Genomic DNA, 20689 nt, shown 5'->3' on the forward strand with positions numbered 1-20689 from the left:
GTCATGACTTGACACAAACTGTGTTGAAAACAATTCTGGATTTAGAATTTTCAGTACTTTGTTTTTACAGACTTAATTTAAAATTAAATGAACATGTTTCAATTACTGGAAATGAAAATGCATTGCTCCTTTAAATGCAGATTTGAGGTTAAAGTTTCCCAAAATGCAGTGCCAAAACATTGATTGAGTCAGGTTAAAAGGCTGGAAAATCCACAGAGCACATCTGCTTCTCATGTGTCTCTCTCCTAGAGATGCAGTACTGCCTTCATACACAGCATTCTGTATTTTAGCGTGATGGTGGCATTTTGTGACTTACTTTGAAATTGCTTTTTGTTGACTTTGTGATTTTTAACAGCTTGCTGCATTTTTTTAGTTTGATTTTTGTTATGTCCTGGGTGTGAACTGTTCCTATGAAAATGTATCCATTTTATGCTGACAATAATTTATATGGAAAATCAGGATAATGTGACTCAGTGAACAGAAATTCACTTTACAGTCAACTTTTTTGAGGAACATGTCTTTTATGAAAGTACATTATAACTATGTTTCTTTTTTTTTTTTAAATCAAAGCTTTATTTTCAGATTACAGGCCAAGGGTGAGCAAATTCTTTGGCTAGATCCCCACTCTGTCGTTTTACTGGGCCTTGATGGTGTCACAAGCAGAGGGTGAACAGGTGCACACCAGGGGTCTAAGGAGCATGCACCAAGGAGGTGCATGCCCGTAAATCCGAAGCTGATTCCAGGGAGGAGGGATGAGCTTGTGTGGAGAAGACAGCCTTGACGGGCCCAGGACTGGGGACTGCCATTTCTCTAAGTGTCCCCCTCTGCTCTGGTCCTCATTTGACACATGTGACAGTTCTGCTGGACACCCTACTGTCTAACCACTTTGCAATGTGTATGTTCCATAAAGGAAGCTTTCTTAGTCATAAATATTAGAAGATATTTAGTAACACTGTGGCACAGTCTTCTCAGTGTCACAATTCCAGAAGAAATTGACATGTGCTGGTCCAGTCTGCCAACATGTTCCTGTTTTCTCGTGCAGTAGTTCCTAAGCTGGTGGTCAGGAGACTTTGCTGTATTGGGCCAGACAGTACATACAGGGTGCCATGGGCCCCATCTTCCCTGGTGTCACAAAAGCAGCTATAGACAGAGCTAAGTGAATGGGTGTGGTGCCGCTCTATAAAACTTCGTTTATGAACACTGAACTTGAATGTCACACAATTTTCATATGTCACAAAATATTATTCATTGCTTTTATCCCAGTCATTTAAAAATATGCAAACCATTCTTGGCTCACCAGGTGTGCAGAGGTGGACCAGATTTGGGACACAGATTGTAGTTTGCTAATCCCTGCTCTTAAGCCAAAGTCTCCATGAATATTCTTCGCAATGACAGATGGGACCTAGAAAGTATCCATTTGGTCAAAGCACTGGTTTCCGCCTCACATCCAAGTATACAGCTTGGACAATAACAGTGCATATCCAGTGACCTTTTGTTAGAACTGTCTTAGTGTTCACAGCTCAGCCACCTGCAAATCCATCAGCACGCTTCACAACAGAGCTGAGAGGGTTGTCTTCTTCAACAGAGAAAGGTGCTTCTTTCCTCTGGCCCTTTGCCCTGAGTTCAAATTTATCATAGTCAGTTCCTCAGTCTTGGTATTCATTCAACACTCGTGGACCCCTTTCTCTTCTTACCACATCTTATGTGACATTGAGCCTCATCCCTTTGTTAGAGTTTTCTCATCAGCAAAGTAAGAGTGAAAATAGGACCTACCTTACAGGATTGGAAAAAATATTTTAAGATTATTTATTTGAGAGGTAGAGCTACAGACAGAGAGGGAGAGACAGAGAGAAAGGTCTTCTATCCTCTGGTTCACTCTCCAAATGGCCCCAACAGCCTGAGCTAGGCCAATCCGAAGCTAGGAGCCAGGAGTTTCTTCTGGGTCTCCCACGCAGGTACAGGGGCCCAAGCACTTGGGCCATCTTCCACTACTTTCACAAGCTATAAGCCGAGAGCTGGATCAGAAGAGGAGCAGCCAGGACACCAACTGGCAACCAGATTGGATGCCAGCTCCGCAAGCAGAGGCTTCGCCTACCACACACAGACACTGCTGGCCCCAGCTGTAAAACCTGTAACACAGTTCCTGACTTGGGAGGCCACTTAGGGTGGATGTGGGTGCAGAGACGGGAGTAAGCAGGCAGTGCCTGAGATCCCAGTGCCTGTGTTCCTACTGCTGCCACACGTGTGACCTCTGATCTGTTAACACGTGCATGGAAGGTGAATGTACACAAATGTACAAGGCAGCCGCAAAAGGTCATGGAAAATATGCTATGAAAACTGGGCATGAATTTCAAATTTTTTGCACCAAAGTAAACTTAGCTTTTAATTCCATTTTTCCTCAGACTTTTTGAAGTACCCTCATACCTCTGTATTATTATATGGTTTAGTATATCTGTGAAATTCATCTGTTGGGTTTACCATCAGAGGTAAATTACAAAAAAAAAAAAAAAACACTAGAAATTCAGTCTAAACATTGTACATTATGTTTATATTCAGATACATATACACGCATATATCTATTTTGTTACATGGGTCTGTAAAAAGTACACAGTACAGGGTTATTGTTTATGTACATCTGCACAAACACACACCTTTTATCAGTTCTTTTCTCCTTATCTTTCCCTTCTCCCTTTCTATCAATAGAGGCATTTACCTTCCCAGCCATAGTAAATGCTTACTAAACACTGGTATCTCTCTACCTTCTCTCATAACCTCCTTCTGTGCCAGGTATCATTAAGCATTTTGGTTGTAAAATATAATCAATCTGCTAACCTCTTTTGCTTGTATATTCACTGAGTCCCTCCATGGGCTCTCTGTGCTCACTTGAGTGTTGCCTAACACTCAGGAGCTATTTCCGAATTGGACTGCATCCTTAGCTGTTTCGTTGGGCAGTGATGTTAGTGGATGAGCAGGAGTAGAGTGAGGGGTCAAGTCACACTGAGCAGTGCAGCAGTAACGATGTGAGAATGAGCCGAAACTCTCGGGACAGGCAGGTCCAGCTGTGAGCCTTGGAAAGCTATCTGAGGACCATGTTGTCTGGGGCTATGAAGGCATTGCTTTCTTATGGGGTGGGGAATGGGAGGGCCCTTTGGATCCCTGGCTGGGGTGCACCGCCCTGTAACTTAGGAATGGAACAGGAGCAGAGGAAGATCAGCTCATAAGAGGATGGGTCATTTGCAAGTTCCACTATATAGTATAGAAGTTAATTGGACAGTGGATTCTGGCTAAAGGCCTCAAAGATGTTTTCCTTTGTTTTTCAGGATCTCTCAATGCAAGCTGGTACTTCACAGAGGTTGTGTGAAATAGAATTAAAAGTTTGTTTTAGTGCAGAAAGTTCTTTATAGCTATGCAGTTTTTCATAATACACATGTTCATGAACTTTTTTTTTTTTTTTTTTTTTTTGACAGGCAGAGTGAACAGTGAGAGAGAGACAGAGAGGAAGGTCTTTCTTTGCCGTTGGTTCACCCTCCAATGGCCGCCACAGCTGGCGCGCTGTGGCCGGCACACCACGCTGATCCGAAGCTAGGAGCCAGGTGCTTCTCCTGGTCTCCCATGGGGTACAGGGCCCAAGCACTTGGGCCATCCTCCACTGCACTCCCTGGCCACAGCAGAGAGCTGGCCTGGAAGAGGGGCAACTGGGATAGAATCCGGCGCCCCAACCGGGACTAGAACCTGGTGTGCCGGTGCCGCAGGCGGAGGATTAGCCTCTTGAGCCACGGTGCCAGCCCATTAACTTTTTAAAAGATGTCCCCCCTTATGGTTGGATTTCAATTTTTTTTCACCAAAATAAGCTTATCTTTTAATTCCATTTTGAGGAACTCTTTGAAGTCCCCTCATAAAAAAAAATTTCCCCATGCTTATGGAATGGGAGGAGGCCTCCCTCGGCAACTGTGGTCTGAAAGGTGTCAGGTTGACTATCATCTTGGGGACAGGAGAAAAGAGACCAAAAATAACTTTCAAAAAATGTCTGGGCCGGCGCCGTGGCTCAATAGGCTAATCCTCTGCCTTGGAGCGCTGGCACACCGGGTTCTAGTCCAATGGCGGCGGCCATTGGAGGGTGAACCAACGGCAAAGGAAGACCTTTCTCTCTGTCTCTCTCACTGTCCACTCTGCCTGTCAAAAAAAAAAAAAAAGAAGTCTGGTAGATAGTGAAATCAGAGCTCACTCAGAGAGACTCATTTAAGAGTTAGAGCCACTTCCTCTTCTTTCCTGGCCTCTTGCCAGGAGAGGGCTGGCTATAGCCTTGCGCCTCCAGGGCACGTGGCCTTTGGGCCACCCGCTCTAGGCTTCCTGGCCTAGATGCTCCTCCACATGGCTGGTTCCTGGTGCTCAATTCAATATGAAAGAAAAAAGGAAGAAGATGGAAAATGAGCTCGAGCTGATAAGCAGCAAGTTCTAGATGTGCTGTTTTCAGCCTTTGAGAAGCACCAGTACTACAACCTGAAGGGCTGGTGGACATCCCAAAGCAGCCTGTGGGCTACCTGAAGGAAATCTTGAAATAAATTGGTATTCAGAATGTAAAAGGGATCCACAAAAACACATGGGAGCTGAAGCCAGAATACAGACACTATCAAGGAGAAGAAAAGAGTGCCTAAGCAGCCGCCGGGCAGGCTGGCTGGTGGAGCGGTGCAGGGTGACACTGAGGCCGCAGCGATGACGCTGGAACACTGAGCGCCTGTGCAGTAGCAGTAACACGGCTGGTACTTGGGTTTCTCTTGGTCAACTTTTCAAACCTCTATTTCTTACAAAGTTTCATAAATGTTTTTTGAGAAGAAAGAAATTTATTTATAGACTTGTATCAAACCAGATTATCCATGACTAGGACAGGGTTGGGGATTAAAAGGATTTTTCTTTTTAAATGATTATTTTTACAATGTAAAATTAGGAATTGGTTTTCTAAATTAAGACTTCGTCCTTGCTCTATCTCTGAGGAACAGAGGTGCAGATTTGAAGAGGGGAAAGTCAGTTACAGAAACTATTAAGAAGAGTAAAAAGCCAAAGTTCCAGATTCCAAAATTGCTGGAGAACAACCTTTTAAAAAAAAAAAAGAAAAAAGGAGGGGGGGAGGTGACCGTGTTTCATATTCAAACACACATTCATAAAAGGAAAGCATTTAAAAAAAAAAAAAAAAAGAGCCACTGTAGCTGCAGAGGAATGGGCGGAATTTTTTAGAAAGTTTCACTCTGATTAGCACCTTCAAAACAGTAGGAACTAAGAGGGAACAGTTGATAGACTTCCAGCTTAAGGAAAGGGGCAGAGTTGGAAGAATTATTGGATATTGATTGATTGAACCTTGAAAAACTAAGGGCCATTAGATTTTTCACCAAAGATGGTGTTGATAGCCCTACAGAAAACAGTCCAGGGCATGGTTCGGGACAAAAGCCAGATTCCAGTGATCTTGGAAGTGGGTGTGTCACAGGGAGGCAGAAAGGAGATGTAAAGGGGTCCGTCCTGCAGGGTGGTAAAGTGTGTGCAGCCTCTGCAGTGAGGAGGAATGCCAAGGGGGCTTCTTTGTAAGCCAAGTGCTGCTGCCGGGGATCCCGAGGGAGAGACCCTGCTGCAAGTGACCTTTAAAATATCAGATTCAAAAATTACATGCACACATTTTCATCACTATGGCAGAAAGCATTGGGAATAAACTAAAAAGTTTGACTAGAGATATTTCCAAGCGTGATTGTGTTCACCCCTATTGTTACTTCACCCCGTGGCGGTTACCACAGGCCCCCTGTTCCCCCAGGGCAAGGTCTGGGGTTTTGCTGCCCTTGGGAGCAACAAAGACACAGGCCATTCAGCGCAGCAGCTTCCAGGGAAGAGAGAACTTCCAGGAGACAGTCGCATTTGTCACTGGCATGAAGGATAGTAATCACAAAACGTGATTTCCTTTCTAGTTTTCTCTGAATAAAATGATGTTCCTTTAGAAGCATACAGAAATCAGTAAAATGAGAAAAATACAGGAAATGCAGATATTTTTATTGGATCTTTAAAACATGTTATAGGTGTGACATCATGGAAAGGATTTATAGACAGTGTTTAAGATAGAAGTCACCGTAGACTGGGAAGTCCCTGAAGGGATTGACTGTGTCATCTATGCCTCTGGTCATGTAGGCTGAATTTAAAATACCCATGTTATTGGAGGTCACGAAATCTATATATTTTTCTTATTTGCGTTACTCAGGTAAATAGATTAGTTACTGAGTTCTGCAAAACCACTGAATTTAAGTCTGATTAAAAATTTGTCATGATCTGTTCATAAAGTTAATGAAAATGAAGTGCATTGCTTTTCATTTTCTCTTTACAGTTTTTTCCACCTTAAGTTTTCCTATTACTGTAAATGATTTTTATGTTCATAACCATATTCTCTCTAAATAAGTAAAGACTGTCTTCCTTTGAAAACTAAATTCATTTTTATTTGAAGAGAGCATATGGTTAAAGTTTATGTGTTTAGCCCCTTAACTTAATTTACTGTGTGAATAGAGCCTATGTTATAACACTCAGTCTCTTAAACACACACAAACTCATCTTTAAAAAGGAGCACTCTTCAAATGTTATAAATAAGCAGCCTTCTTAGTATGAGTTGCCTTGTGAAAACTTTGGTCAAGCCAGAGTGTAGTCTGCCCCAAGTAGACACCTTGTCCTGTTTTCCTAAATCTTCAGATTGCAGACTTGCTTAAAAGGCAAGAAGTTAATCTAGGTTATTCTGGGAGTACGAAAAGGGTCTAAACTAGGACTGTGAAAGAGATTGTGCATTTACTTTGTCCTGATGTTTGATTGTCATTACTAAGACAGCCACATTGTGTGGGGTCACCAAACCACCAAGCTTGGAATAGCAGAAGGTTGGAATATGTGACTAAAAGAAAAGGCCCAGAGACGTTTGGCAAAGTCTGTGCGGACAATCATGAACCTGTATTTTTGTGTTTGTCCTGCTACTGACTCAGAACTCTTAAGCAAGTGACTTTACCTCTCTGTTTTCCCATCTGAAAATAGAGTTAGACTTAATAACTTCTTAAATGACGCTTGTGTGTTTCTGCTGATTGTAAAATTATTCTAGGAGTGGGCATTTAACCTTGAGGTTGAGAAATTAAAAATTAAACATTATTGCAGACTCCTATTTCTTATAGTAAGATGGACTGAATAGTCAGAAAGTAAGAAGGAAATAAGAAGCTGAAGGAATCTTTATAAAAATTCTATTCGGAGGACTAGTTCGTCTGTTAGTTTACTACCCAGATGTCCACAATGGTGAGGGCTAGGTCTGGCCAAAGCTGGGAGCTGGGAACTCAACCCAGGTCTCCCATGTAGATGACAGGAACCCAATTGCTTGAACTATCACTGCAGCCTCCCAGGGTCTGCATTAGCAGGAAGCTGGAGTCAGGAGCCAGAGCCAGGCATTAAAGCAGGCACCCGGATGTGGGACACTGGCATCTAAACCACTAGGTGAAATGACCCACTTTTGCCCATTTTTTAATTGGATTGTTTTCTTACATTTTAGGAGTTTGTTGTATATTCTGAATATCAACCCCTTATCAGATGTATGGTATGCAGATATTTTCTCCATTTTATAGGTTACTTGTCCACTCTCTTGAGACAGTCCTTTGCTACATAAAAGTTTGATATAGTTCCATTTGTCTATTTTTCCTTTGTTGTATTTGATTTTGGTGTCCTACCCAAAAATTCATTCCCAAATCCAATGTCATGATGGGTTTTTTTGTGTTTCCTTCTAGGAGTTTTATAGTTTCAGATCTTACATTTAGGTCTTTGATCTATTTTGAGTTCATTTTGTATGTTGGAAGGATCTAACTTCATTTTTTTGCATGTGAATATTCAGTTTTCCTATCATTTGTTAGATTATCCTTTTCCTGTTGTATAGCCTTGGCATCCTTTGCCAAAAATGATTTGACCATCTTTACGTGGGAGTTTATTTCTGTGCGCTCTATATTTCTTTTCCATGGGTCTGTACGGGTTTTTTCTTTCAAGCCAGGTCTGTGGTGGAATGAGGTGAAAAGGTCATATCAAGATGGCCATGGTCATGCTGTTTGATAGCTACAGCTTTGTAATGTGCTTTGAAATCAGAAAATATGTGCCTTCCAGCTTTGTTTTTCAGTTTTATTTTGGGCATCTGGGGATCCTGCGAGAATCCACATGAATTCCAGTGTGGTTTTTTTCTGTTTCTGCAGAAGACACCCTTGATATTTTGATAGGGATTTCATTAAGTCTGTAAATTGCTTTTTGTAGTATGGATATTTAACAATGTCCAGTCCATGACATATGATGTCTTTCCATTTATAAATGTCATCTTTTTAAAAAAATTTTTAAGATTTATTTCATTTGAAAGGCAGAATTACTTGGAGAGAGAGAAGAAAAACAGAGACAGAGAGAATGAGAATCTTCCATCCACTGGTTCACTCCCCAAATGGCTGCAACCACCAGGGCTGGGCCAGGCTGAAGCCAGGAGCCAGGAGCTTCTTCCTGATCTCCTGCATGGGTGCAGAAGCCCAAGCACTTGGGCCATTTTCTGCTGCTTTCCCAGGCATATTATCAGGGAGCTGGATCAGAAGTGGAGCAGCTGAGACTTGAACCAGCATATATATGGGATGCCAGCATTGCAGGCCATGGCTTAGTCTATTACTCCACAACACTGGCCCCTGTGTATGTCATCTTTATTTCAGCAATATTTTGTAGTTTTCAGTATATATGTCTTTTTAAAGGCTTATTTATTATTTATTTGAAAGGCAGACTTACAGAGAGAGAGGATAAGACAGAGGGGCAGATCTTCTATCTACTGGTTCACACCCCAAATGGCCACAAGAGCTAGGGCTGGGCCAAGCCAAAGCCACAAGCCAGGAGCTTCTTCCGGGTCTCCCACATGGTTGGCAGCGTTTCAGGCACTTCCACTGCTTTCCCAGGGGCATTAGCAGGAAGCTGGATTGGAAGTGGAGTATCTGGTCATGAACTGGTGCCCATATGGGATGCTGATATGGGATACCAGTGTTGGAGGTGTTTACTTAACCCGTTATACCATAACACTAGGCCCAGTATATAAGTCCTTCACCTTCTTGGCTACCTGTATTTCTAAATATTTCATTCTTTTATAATGCTATTATAAATGAGATATTTTTCTTCCTTTTCAGATTGTTCAAAGCTAGTTTATAGAAATTGAATTGATTGTTGTGTGTTACTTCTGTCTCTTGCACCCTTGCTGAATTTATTAGTCCTAGCAGTTTTTTAATGAAATATTTAGGATTTTCTCCATATAAGATCATGTCATTTGTGAAAAGATAATTTTATTTTTTCTTACCACATTTAGATGCCTTTTATTTTTTTCTTCACTGATTGCTCTGGCTGGGATTTCCATTACCTGTGTTGAAAAGAAACAGAGCCTGGTGTGGCACAGAGGGTTAAGCAGCAGGTTGCAACACTGGCATCCCATGTTGGAATGCCGGTTCAAATCCTGGCTGCTCCGTTTCTGGTCCAGCTTCCTGCTAGTGTGCCTGGGAAGGCAGCAAAAGGTGGCCACATAGTTGGCCCTCTGCCACCCATGTGGGAGACCAGGATGAAGTTCCTGGCTTCTGGATTTGGTCTGGCCAACCCCCAGCGGTTGTAGCCATTTGGGGATTGAACCAATAGTTGGAAGATATCTCATTGTCTCTTGCTCTCTCTGTGTCACTCTGCCTTTTAAATAAATAACTCAAAAAAGCAGCAAGAGTGAAGTATATTTTTTTTTAAATAAAGTATGGCCACTTCTGCTGTCTTCTGGTTACGATATGTGTGGTATCTTTTCCCGTGCTCTCATTTCTGGCTTATATATTCTTACATCTAAAGCTAGTCTCTTGTGGACAATATATTAAAATAGAGTCTTTTAAAAAAATCCATTTGGCCACTCTATGTCTTCAGACTGGGGAGTTCAGTCATTTACACTTAAAGTAATTACTGATTGGGAAAGACTTCTTATCTCCATCTTGTTAATTGTCTTAGTGTTACCTTGTGTCTGTCCCTGTTTAACTCTCTCACTGCCTTCTGTTATGCTTCATTGATTTTTTATAGTGACATTTTTTGATTATTTTATCTCATATTCTATAGGCATTTTTCCTATAGTTATGGAGATTATATAAAAATTTTATAGTTATATTATCTATTTTTTAAAATATATGTATCATTTTATTTGAGAGACAGAGGGAGAAACAGAGGGAGAGAGAGTGAGTGCTGGTTCATTCCCCAAATGTCTATAATAGCAAGGGTTGGCCAGGGGCCAGGAATTCACCCATGTGGGTGGCAGGAACTCAATCACTTGAGCTATCACCTGCTGTCTCCCAGAATCCACATTGACAGGAAGTAGTAATCCAGAGCCAGAGCCAGGAATCGAACCCAGGTACTCCACTGTAGGATGTGGCCATCTTAACTGCTAGCCTAAATTCTCATGCCTACAATAATCTATTTTTAGCTGGTAACAACTTAACTTCTATTGCATGTAAAACATCTCTTTGCTATACCTTCTTCTTTTTGCTATTGATGTCACAAATTATCTTTTTGTATTCTGTATCTATAACATAGTTTTAGAGTTATTTTTACCTTTATCCTTTAAAGTTTATGTGTGAATTGGAATTGTTTTTTCAGCATCATGACAGTATTACAGGATTCCATATTTGTATCTATATGTACCTCCACCAGAAAACTTTGTTTTCATATGCTATTGTTTTTCTGTCTAGGATCCCTTCATTTCAGCTTGAAGAATTCTGTTTAGCAATTTCTGGTAGGCAGATCTAATGGTCATGAACTCTCTGAACTTTTGTTTATTCATAAGGCTTTTCATTTTTGAAGGGCAGTTTTGCCAGATACAGTATTCTAGACTGGCAGTGCTCTACTTTCAGCACCTTGAATGTACCATCCCACTACCTGCTGCTCTGTAATGTTTCTTTTGAGAAAATAACAGTAACCTTACAGAAGTTCCCTTGTAAGTGATAAGTCTGTTGATACTTTAAAGAGTCACTCTTTGTCTTTGACTTTTGACAGTTGGGTTGTAATGTGTCTCTCAGTGTGAGCCTTTTTGGATTCAGCATAGTTGGAGTCCTTTGGATTTCTTGAATTTGGATTCCCATTGCTTTCTCATATTAGGGAATTTTTTAGCCATTATCTATTCAAATAAGCTTCACGCCCCATTTCTCTCTCCTTTCCTTCTGACTCTTGCATAATGTCCAAACTGCTTCATAAGATGGTGTCTTGTAATTTGCTTAGGATTTCTTCACTCTTCTATGTTTTTGTTTGTTTCTTTGACTCAGTAATTTCAAATGACTTTTTCTTCAAGTTCAATGATTTTTTTAAAGATTTATTTTATTTATTTACTGAAAGGTAGAGTTATAGAGAGAGGGAAAGAGATAGAGATCTTCCATCTGATGGTTCACTCCCCAAATGGCTGCAATAGCCGGAGCTGGGCCAGGCTGAAGCCAGGAGCTTCTTGTGGGTCTCCCATGTGGGTGTAGGTGTCCAAGCACTTGGGCCATCTTCTGCTGCTTTCCCATGCCATTAGCAGGGAGCTAGATCAGAGGTGGAGCAGACAGGACTTGAACCAGTGCACATATGGATGCTGGCACCGCAGGCAGAGGCACCACAGGCTTAACCTGATACACCACAGCACTAGCCCCAATTTCACTGATTGCTTTACCTGATCAAGTCTGCGAATGATCCCTTCAAATAGTTTTCAATTCAGTTACTGTATTCTTTAGCTACAGAATTTGTCTCTTTTTATGGTTTATATATCTGTTGATATTCTCATCTTGTTCATTCATCGTTTTCCTTGTTTTGCTATATTGCATATCAGTATTTTCTTTCTTTCTCTCTCTCTCTCTCTCTGTCTCTCTCAGTCTGTCTGTCTCTCTCTCCCTCTTTAAGATGTTTTTATTTGAAAGGCAGAGGGACAAAGAGAGAGAGAGAGAGAAAGGCATCTCCCATCCACTGGTTCATTCCTTAAATGGCTGCAGCAGCCAGTGCTGGACCAGGCCTAAACCAGAAGCCTGAAACTCAATCCAGGTCTCCCACGCAGGTGGCAGGGCCACCTGACACTCTGATATGGAATGTCAGCATCGCAAACAGCAGCTTAACCCGCTGTGCTGCAACACTGCCCGCTGTAAGCGTTCTCTTATAGCACATTGAGCTTCTATAAAGTGATAGTTTTAATTCTGTTAGGTAATTTATAGATCTCCATAAAACAGCCACCTAGCCAGGACTTCACAGACTGACTTGGTAGGGAGAAGACCTTTGTGAGCCTGATGAGAGGTTATGGAGGCCTCAGACCACTTGGATGTGGAAGTGTCTTCTCCGAGCTTGCTGGTGTGACTTTCAGTTCCAGAGGTGTGCTGATTTCTTTATCGGGACCTTGCAGTCCCTGGATCCCTCTGCCCTCTGTGGGCAGCACTGTAGGATCTTTGGTGCTGCAGCAAACCTCTGAGCTCTTCTGGCCCCCCAAGCCCCCGGCAGTCAAGGTATGCTAATTTCCTGTGGGAACCTCGGGTCAAATGAAGCAGAAACTAGCCCCTCAGGAAGCCCCCAAAAGCAAGGACACGGGGCCTGTGTTTCACTCCTCTCTTTACCTCCCCAGAGAAAGCAGCAAGTTGGATACTTGCTCCGTGTTGCTTCTGTGGTGGGAGAGGTGCTCCAGCTGCTGCAACAAACCCAGGAGCTTTCACCCCCCAGATGGCCGTAATGTGCGGGTTCCTCATCAGGGCTCTGAGTCCCGCGAGACAGAAAACAGTTCCTCAGGCAGCTCCCACAAGAGAGAATATTGCACATGCATCGCACTCGTCCCTTTTCTTCCCAAGGGAAAGGCTGCGACTGGGGCTGTGTTGCCCTGTCCGGAGCTGTGCTGGCTCGCATGAGGGCTGACACAGTTTAAATGCAATGGCTTTTCATGCCTGCTTCGATGCAGCTGTTACAGCCCTGAGTTTACTTGGAGTATCCTGAATTCCAAGGTGATCTCTGGAGTTCTCATGAGGACTTTTGGACCACATATATTACATTTGGTGTCTGTTGGGGAACAAAGCCTGGGGCTCCCCACTCTGGCATCTTGCTAACTGCAGAATTATAAGTCTTTTGATATATACTACCAAAGTACTCTCAGAAAGCTTGTTCCTTTATTTCACTCACTAATCTGATATTTGGCCATTTTACTAGGCAAAAACAAGTTTTAGTACTTACAATCATACTGCCAGAATTATTTTAATGTTTAAATTATGTATGTGTTGGCCAGCGCTGCGGCTCAACAGGCTAATCCTCCGCCTAGCAGCACCAGCACACCAGGTTCTAGTCCAGGTCGGGGCGCCGGATTCTGTCCCTGTTGCCCCTCTTCCAGGCCAGCTCTCTGCTATGGCCAGGGAGTGCAGTGGAGGATGGCCTAAGTGCTTGGGCCCTGCACTCCATGGGAGACCAGGAGAAGCACCTGGCTCCTGCCTTCAGATCAGCGCGGTGCACCGGCCGCGGCGGCCATTGGAGGGTGAACCAACGGCAAAGGAAGACCTTTCTCTCTGTCTCTCTCGCTCACTGTCCACTCTGCCTGTCAAAACAAAATTATGTATGTGTTGTTACATATAGGAATTTCTGTAGCGGTTTTAATTTTTGAAGCATATTAAAAGTTTATGAAGCCATCATAAACATTAGAACCGGAACATCAGCATTAGTGTTGCACCCACCTGTGTGACCCTTCCTGTCCTGTCTCCCCCGTAGATAACCACTGTTTAGATTACATCCTCTCAGTTTTATAATTTTCCATTCCTTTCTTTATGTATATAAATATGTATTATTTTCACATATGCAAATGTTACATTTGTTTTAACTCATTTTTTTTACCCTTCTGATGAACATATTCAGTGTTTGATTTACTTGTTTTCACTTAATGTACTTTTTTGGTTTTTTGACAGGCAGAGTGGACAGTGAGAGAGAGAAAGACAGAGAAAGGTTTTCCTTTTCCGTTGGTTCACCTTCCAATGGCCGCCATGGCCGGCGCACCGCACTGATCTGAAGGCAGGAGCCAGGTGCTTCTCCTGGTCTCCCATGGGGTGCAGGGCCCAAGGACCTGAGCCATAGCAGAGAGCTGGCCTGGAAGAGGGGCAACCGGAACAGAATCCGGCGCCCCGACCGGGACTAGAAACCGGGGTGCCGGTGCCGCAGGCGGAGGATTAGCCAAGTGAGCCGCAGCACTGGCCCTTAATGTATTTTTAAGAATAAGTAAGGTTCAACAGTTTTTGTTTTCTTCCTGGCCATTTGTATTGTTTACTTTGGGAATTTCCATACTTTGTACACTTTAAACAGGCAGACTTTTTTTTTTTTTTTTTTTTGCACATGGATATTTCAGGATTCCCGTAAATTCTATGATTCTAAGGATTTTCCTCTTTCAAAATAAAAGTATCATTTGGAATTTCAGTGTTCATTTTATAATAACTCAGATAAATTATCTCCAAATTGTTATATTCTGGGTTTTTTTTTTAAAGACTTATTTATTGGGGCCAGGGCTGTGGCACAGTGGGTTAACAGCCTAGCCTGAAGCGCCGGCCTCCCATATGGGCGCCAGTTCGAGTCCCGGCTGCTCCACTTCCAATCCAGCTCTCTACTATGGCCTGGGAGAGCAGTAGAAAATGACCCAAGTCCTTGGGCCCCTGCACCATGTGGGAGACCCAGAAGAGACTCCTGGCTCCTGGCTTCAGATCAATGCAGAGAGGCAGAGAGAGAGAGAGAGGTCTTCCATCTGCTGGTTCATTCCCCAGATGGCTGCAATGGCCAGAAATGCACCAGTCCAAAGCCAGGAGCCAGGAGCTTCTTCTGGGTCTCCCACATGGGTACAGGAGCCCAAGTACTTGGGCCATCTTCTGCTGCTTTCCCAGGCCATAGCAGAGAGCTGGATCAGAAGTGGAGCAACCAGGACTTGAACCAGCATCCATACTGGATACCGGTGCTACAGGTTGGGCTTTAACCCACTGTGCCCTTGTTACCCTTGTTACCGTAGCGCTGGCCCTTGTTACCATCTGAGCCTATTCATTGTATAACTTCCCTCCAGGATATAGTAATTGTTGTTTGTTACAAAACTGAAATGAGTATTATTGCCAAAATGGTAACATTTTGTTATTTAAACATAAATCCACCCAGGCTTACAAATGCTTATTGATCCATGTACACCTGTATATGTGCGGCATTATTACTCCATGAAAGGTGATTGAAAATAACATGACAGTATTTACAATATGCTCCCACAAGCCTTTTTGATGAAACTGTTTTTTTTTTTTTTAAAAAAAAAGCCTACTCTCTGGGGGCCGGCGCTGTGGCTCACTTGGTTAATCCTCCACCTGCGGTGCTGGCATCCCATATGGGCCCCGGGTTCTAGTCCCGGTTGCTCCTCTTCCAGTCCGGCTCTCTGCTGTGGCCTGGGAGGGCAGTGGAGGATGGCCCAAGTGCTTGGGCCTTGCACCTGCATGGGAGACCGGGGGGAGGCACCTGGCTCCTGGCTTCGGATCCGCGTAGTCTGGCCATAGTGGTCATTTGGGGAGTTAACCAACAGAAGGAAGACCTTTCTCTCTGTTTCTCTCTCTCTCACTGTCTATAACACTACCTGTCAAATAAATAAATAAATAAAATATTTTTTTAAAAAAGCCTATTCTCTTACCCTTACCTATATGAATTTTTTTCCTGATCATTGCTTTCTTCATCTGTAAAATTAAAATGATGACACTCATTTCTTTTTTTTTTTTTTTTTTTTTTTTGACAGGCAGAGTGGACAGTGAGAGAGAGAGACAGAGAGAAAGGTCTTCCTTTGCCGTTGGTTCACCCTCCAATGGCCGCCGCGCTGGCACACTGCGGCCGGCGCACCGCGCTGATCTGAAGGCAGGAGCCAGGTGCTTCTCCTGGTCTCCCATGGAGTGCAGGGCCCAAGGACTTGGGCCATCCTCCACTGCACTCCCTGGCCACAGCAGAGAGCTGGCCTGGAAGAGGGGCAACCGGGACAGAATCCAGTGCCCCGACTGGAACTAGAACCTGGTGTGCCAGCGCCGCAGGTGGAGGATTAGCCTATTGAGCCACAGCGCCAGCCGACACTCATTTCCAAAAACAAAATTATATTCATAATTTTTCAATTACACAGTTGAAATTTTTTAAAGGATGTCAGTTTTCATTTTTTTCAAGTGACTTATTTTATTTATTTGAAAGACAGAGTTGCAGTGAGAGGTAGAGACAGAGAGGGAGGTCTTCCATCCACTGGTTCACTTCCGAAATGGCTGCTACAGCTGGAGCTGAACTGATCTGAAGCCAGGACCCAAGAGGTTCTCCCAGGTCTCCCACGTGAGTGCAGGGACCCAAAGACTTGGGCCATCCTCCACTGCTCTCCCAGGCCATAGCAGAGAGCTGGATCGAAAGTGGAGCAGTCAGGATTTGAACTGGCTCCCATATTGGATGCCGGCGCTGCAAGTTGGGCTTTAACCCACTGTGACTTAGCACCGGCCCCCAGTTTTCATTTTTTAAAGATTAGTTCTTTCCACAGGACTTGAATCCATCAAGCTGGGAGGTTTTTGGGTACCTGAGAAAGACATCAGGGTTTTTTTTGGTTTTTTGTTTTGTTTGTTAATTTGTTTCTACAAATGTGTGAAGAATGGAGTAAAAGAAATGAAATGTTACCTGGATCAGTGGTTTTCAAACTCTTGATCTAAGCTCACTTAAGCAGATGGGAACAAAACCCATATAGACTTTCAAATGGAAAGAATGTATTCTAACAAAAAATTAGAGAAGAACAAAGTAATTAAAAATGCATCAAAGTGTGTCAGCATATTCAATGCTTTAAATTAAGGGGCTTTATTTTCCAGCAACATCAGTAGTAAGGGAAATGTGATGTTTTAGATAACCTGTGATTTTAAGTAAGTTCATTAATCTTAAAGTATAGGGATTTTTTTTTTTTTAAGGTTTATTTGGAAGTCAGTTACAGAGAGAGAGGGAGAGACAGAGAAAGAAAGATCTTCTATCTGCTGGTTTGCTCCCCTAGTGGTTGCAATGGCCAGGGGGGGCCAGGCCAAAGCCAGGAGCTTTCATCTGGGTCTCCCTCATGGGTGCCAAGGGCCCAAGCATGTAGGCCATCTTCTGCTTTTCCCAGGCTGTTAGCAGGGAGCTGGATTGGAAGTGGAGCAGCCAGGTCTGGAACCGACACCCACATGGGATGCCGGCATTGCAGGCAGTGGCTTAACCTGCTATGCTACAACACTGGCCCCAAAATTATGTGGATTTTAAATACAATCTTATTTTTATTTATTCCAAGAGACTTTGTCAGAAAAATGAATATGAAGTATACATACTCAAAAAAATGAATAGTGTATGTCAGTGGGCTGTCATTAAAAGTTAAACTTATGTAAGTGAAAAAAATGCCATTATATGAATTTTAAAAGGAGTGAATAAAAACTGAGGGGCTCAGGGAATGGTTCCTGTAGAAGATATAGCGAAAATAGGATTTAAAAGTACAAGGCTTTCAGAAATTTCATAGAAAACGCATATTATGCTGTGTCGACTTCAGAAATCTTGTACGGCAAACAAACTTGTCTTGTAATTCCAGTTTTCCTCCCATAGATTTGTTGAAGTCCCCTCTTGCATCTGGAACATCAGTAGTGTTCAGCCCTGCCTGAGAATCTTACGGGCCACAGTCTTCCCAAAGGCAGCCTTTCCATGTCTGCGTGGCTGTAATTCTTCCCAGCCGCTCCATGTCTGTACTGGGCCACACTCTGACTTACACAGGGCGATCTAACCCCTTCCATGTGAACATCGTTGCAGTGGTGGGAGAAAGTGGTGTCGGTGGTGTGCCCAGCCTGGGCTGCTGTTAGAGGGGTAGGGCCTGTTGCCGTCCTCGATGAGAGGTGGATGACTGTCCTGTACTGATCTGATAACTCCAGCTGTTCTTTCTTCAAATGCTCTTTTTGCTTTGCTAGTTTTTACAAGTCAGGGTAGTCTCTCAGCACCTCACAAGTTCTAGAAAACCAGGGGCTGTAACTGGGCACACATCTGAAAGAATGCATATGAAGACTACTATGAAATAATGTCTTAACTCGATTTCCCACAACGGCTTCCTTTTCAATGTAAGAACACGAGAATTATAGCCATAAGAAACTGGCTTCCTAATGAAACAGCCTGCCTGTTCCTTGGCAAACAAGTATGCTTTACAGTGCGTAACGTAGTGGTAATGTTTCCTCAGCATATTAAACAAACGCATTCTTATTTTTGTGTTTTCAGAGAGTGGCCAGAACTGTAGTGCCAGTAGTAAAAGTGAACGACTAAGTGCCAAGCTCAGAGCTTTACCTGGGACAAATGAACCTTATGAAAGTAGCAGTAACAAAGAAATAGGCAAGTGCTGCTTCTCCCCACCCAGTCCCCACAGGCATAGCAGGTCTGCCGAAGACTGGTGAGATGGCAAACCCCGTGTAATTGGGAATTACTAAAAATCTGATACCTGCAGGCCAATCGGAAAATGACTTGAGAGAGCATTTCTGTTCACTCTGAGTTGTTCAGTTTTAATGATGAGACATTGGCTTCACCTTGGTTGTGTTTTTCTCTATTCCTCTAACAATCTGTTTTGAAACCTAGATGCCTCGTACGTGGATCCACTTGGCCCGCAAGTAGAGAGGCCAAAAACTGCGGCCAAAAAGCGAGTCGACGAGGATGACTTTGCTGACGAAGAGCTAGGAGATGATTTACTTCCAGAATAATACACACTTTAATACGTGTCTTAATAAAGGAAAGAAGTCACCTTAAAGGATAACACTCAGGTTAAGTTTTGGATTAAATGTCCGAACTTTAATTTTGTACATTGTCAGAACTCTAAACAAGTGTTTCTGTTCTGAGTATGGATTTTAATTGTTTGGTTGTTTTTCTCTATGGAATAAAAACCTGTGAAATTAACACTGTTGCCAGTGACTTCCTTACCTTTTTGAAAACTGACACACAGGAAGAAATAAAGTTTTAGCACAACACAGGACTGACACACACGTATATCCACATAACTGTGTGGATGTACTTGCTATATTTACCCTTATTGCTGTAGTGTATGCTGATACTATATATAATTTCATTAAAACTATAAAGTGCTACTCGTGAATTCACTACATTGATTTTGTTGCTTGCAGCCTGTGTTAGGTCCCTATGCATGGTGAATTTTTTTTATTTTATTTATAAGTTTTCTTAAGATTTATTTATAGACAGAGGGAGAGACAGTGAGAAAGGTCTTCATCCACTGGTTCATTCCCCAAATGGCTGCAACAGCCAGAGCTGGGCTAATCTGAAGCCAGGAGCCAGGAGCTTCTTCTGGGAACCTGATGTGGGTGCAGGGGCCCAAATGCTTGGGCCATTTTCCACTGCTTTCCCAGGCCATTAGCAGAGAGCTAGATTGGAAGAGGAGCAGCTGGAACATGAACCTGTGCCTGTATGGGGTGCCAGTGCCTATATGGGATGCCAGTGCTGCAGGTGGAAGCTTAACCTACTATGCCACAGCACTAGCCCCTTTAATTTTTTAAAAATTTGTTTAGAAAGGCAGAGTTAGAGAGAGGGGGATTCTCCATCCACTGGTTCACTCCCCAAATGTCAGCAATGGGAAGCTTCCTCTTGAGTCTCCTGCATGGTGCTGGGGCCCAAGTACTTTGGGCAACCTCCACTGCTTTCCCAGGCACATTAGCAGGGAGCTGGATCAGAAGCAGAGCAGCCAGGATTCAAACCCTCACCCACATGGGATGCCAGGGTTGCACACAGTAGCTTTACTGCTATGCCACAACGTCAGCCCCTGCCTAGTGAATTTTTTTTAAAGATTTATTTCTTTTACTTGAAAGTCAGAGTTACACACACACAGAGAGAGAGAGAGAGAGAGAGAGAGAGAGAGAGGTCTTCCATCTGCTGGTTCACTCCCCAGTTGGCCTCAACAGCCAGAGTTGTGCCTGTCTGAAGCCAGGAGCCAGGAACTTCTGGGTCTCCCACACGGGTGCAGGGGTCCAAGGACTTGGGCCATCTTCTAGTGCTTTCCCAGGCCACAGCAGAGAGCTGGATTGGAAGTGGAGCAGCCGGGACACGAACCAGCGCCCATATGGGATGCCAGCACTTCAGGTGGCAGCTTTACCCACTATGCCACAGTGCCGGCCCCGCCTAGTGAATTTTTGTTAAAGGTAAATTTTTTGGAGTTTAGAAACTTGTAAGTTTTTGGAAGTTTTGCCTTATGAGGGTAATACTAATAGAATACTGTATTTTGGAAAAAGTAGAAAGTTTAATGAGAAAAAAACACCAAACCATAACCTTAATGCTCTTCTCTGTTGTTCCTTTCTGTGCTCATCCCAGTGGCGTGTTCCAGCGGCACAGACCCCCTTTGAGACATCAGAAGTTGAGTAGAGAGCAGGGTTGCCTGCAGTCCTCTTTAGCAGTGGGTTCAGCTGATGTCTAGACCGCCCAGAAGGATTATAATTACGGTAATGGGGCAGTCAGAAGGGGTGGATCATCTCTCTTTTTTTCTAACTTGGTACAATATTTAAAAATACACACTTATGATGCTAAGTTTAAATGTCATTGTGATTGTGTGCTGACTTCCATAAAACATGACTAAGGGATTCTTCACAAATATACTCTAGGGGCTGGCACTGTGGCATACCAT

General features: G+C 43.2%; 1 protein-coding gene across 5 annotated transcripts in view; it reads left to right on the plus strand.

Annotated features, from left to right (window-relative positions):
- Positions 1-18960, plus strand: part of IFT88 (intraflagellar transport 88) — a 131478-nt gene extending 112518 nt beyond the window's left edge. For 4 of the 5 annotated variants that reach the window (XM_062194525.1, XM_062194522.1, XM_062194521.1 and 1 more), the window contains 2 exons: positions 18295-18405; positions 18646-18960. In XM_062194525.1, coding sequence (XP_062050509.1) covers positions 18295-18405; positions 18646-18767 — 233 coding nt within the window. In that variant the 3' untranslated portion in view covers positions 18768-18960. The remainder of the gene's footprint in view (positions 1-18294; positions 18406-18645) is intronic. The other variant, XM_062194523.1, reaches the window with a different exon arrangement.
- The last annotated feature ends 1729 nt before the right edge of the window (positions 18961-20689 follow it).

Source organism: Lepus europaeus, chromosome 6 (genome assembly GCF_033115175.1).
Source record: "Lepus europaeus isolate LE1 chromosome 6, mLepTim1.pri, whole genome shotgun sequence".
In the NCBI taxonomy this organism is placed as follows: Eukaryota; Metazoa; Chordata; class Mammalia; order Lagomorpha; family Leporidae; genus Lepus; species Lepus europaeus.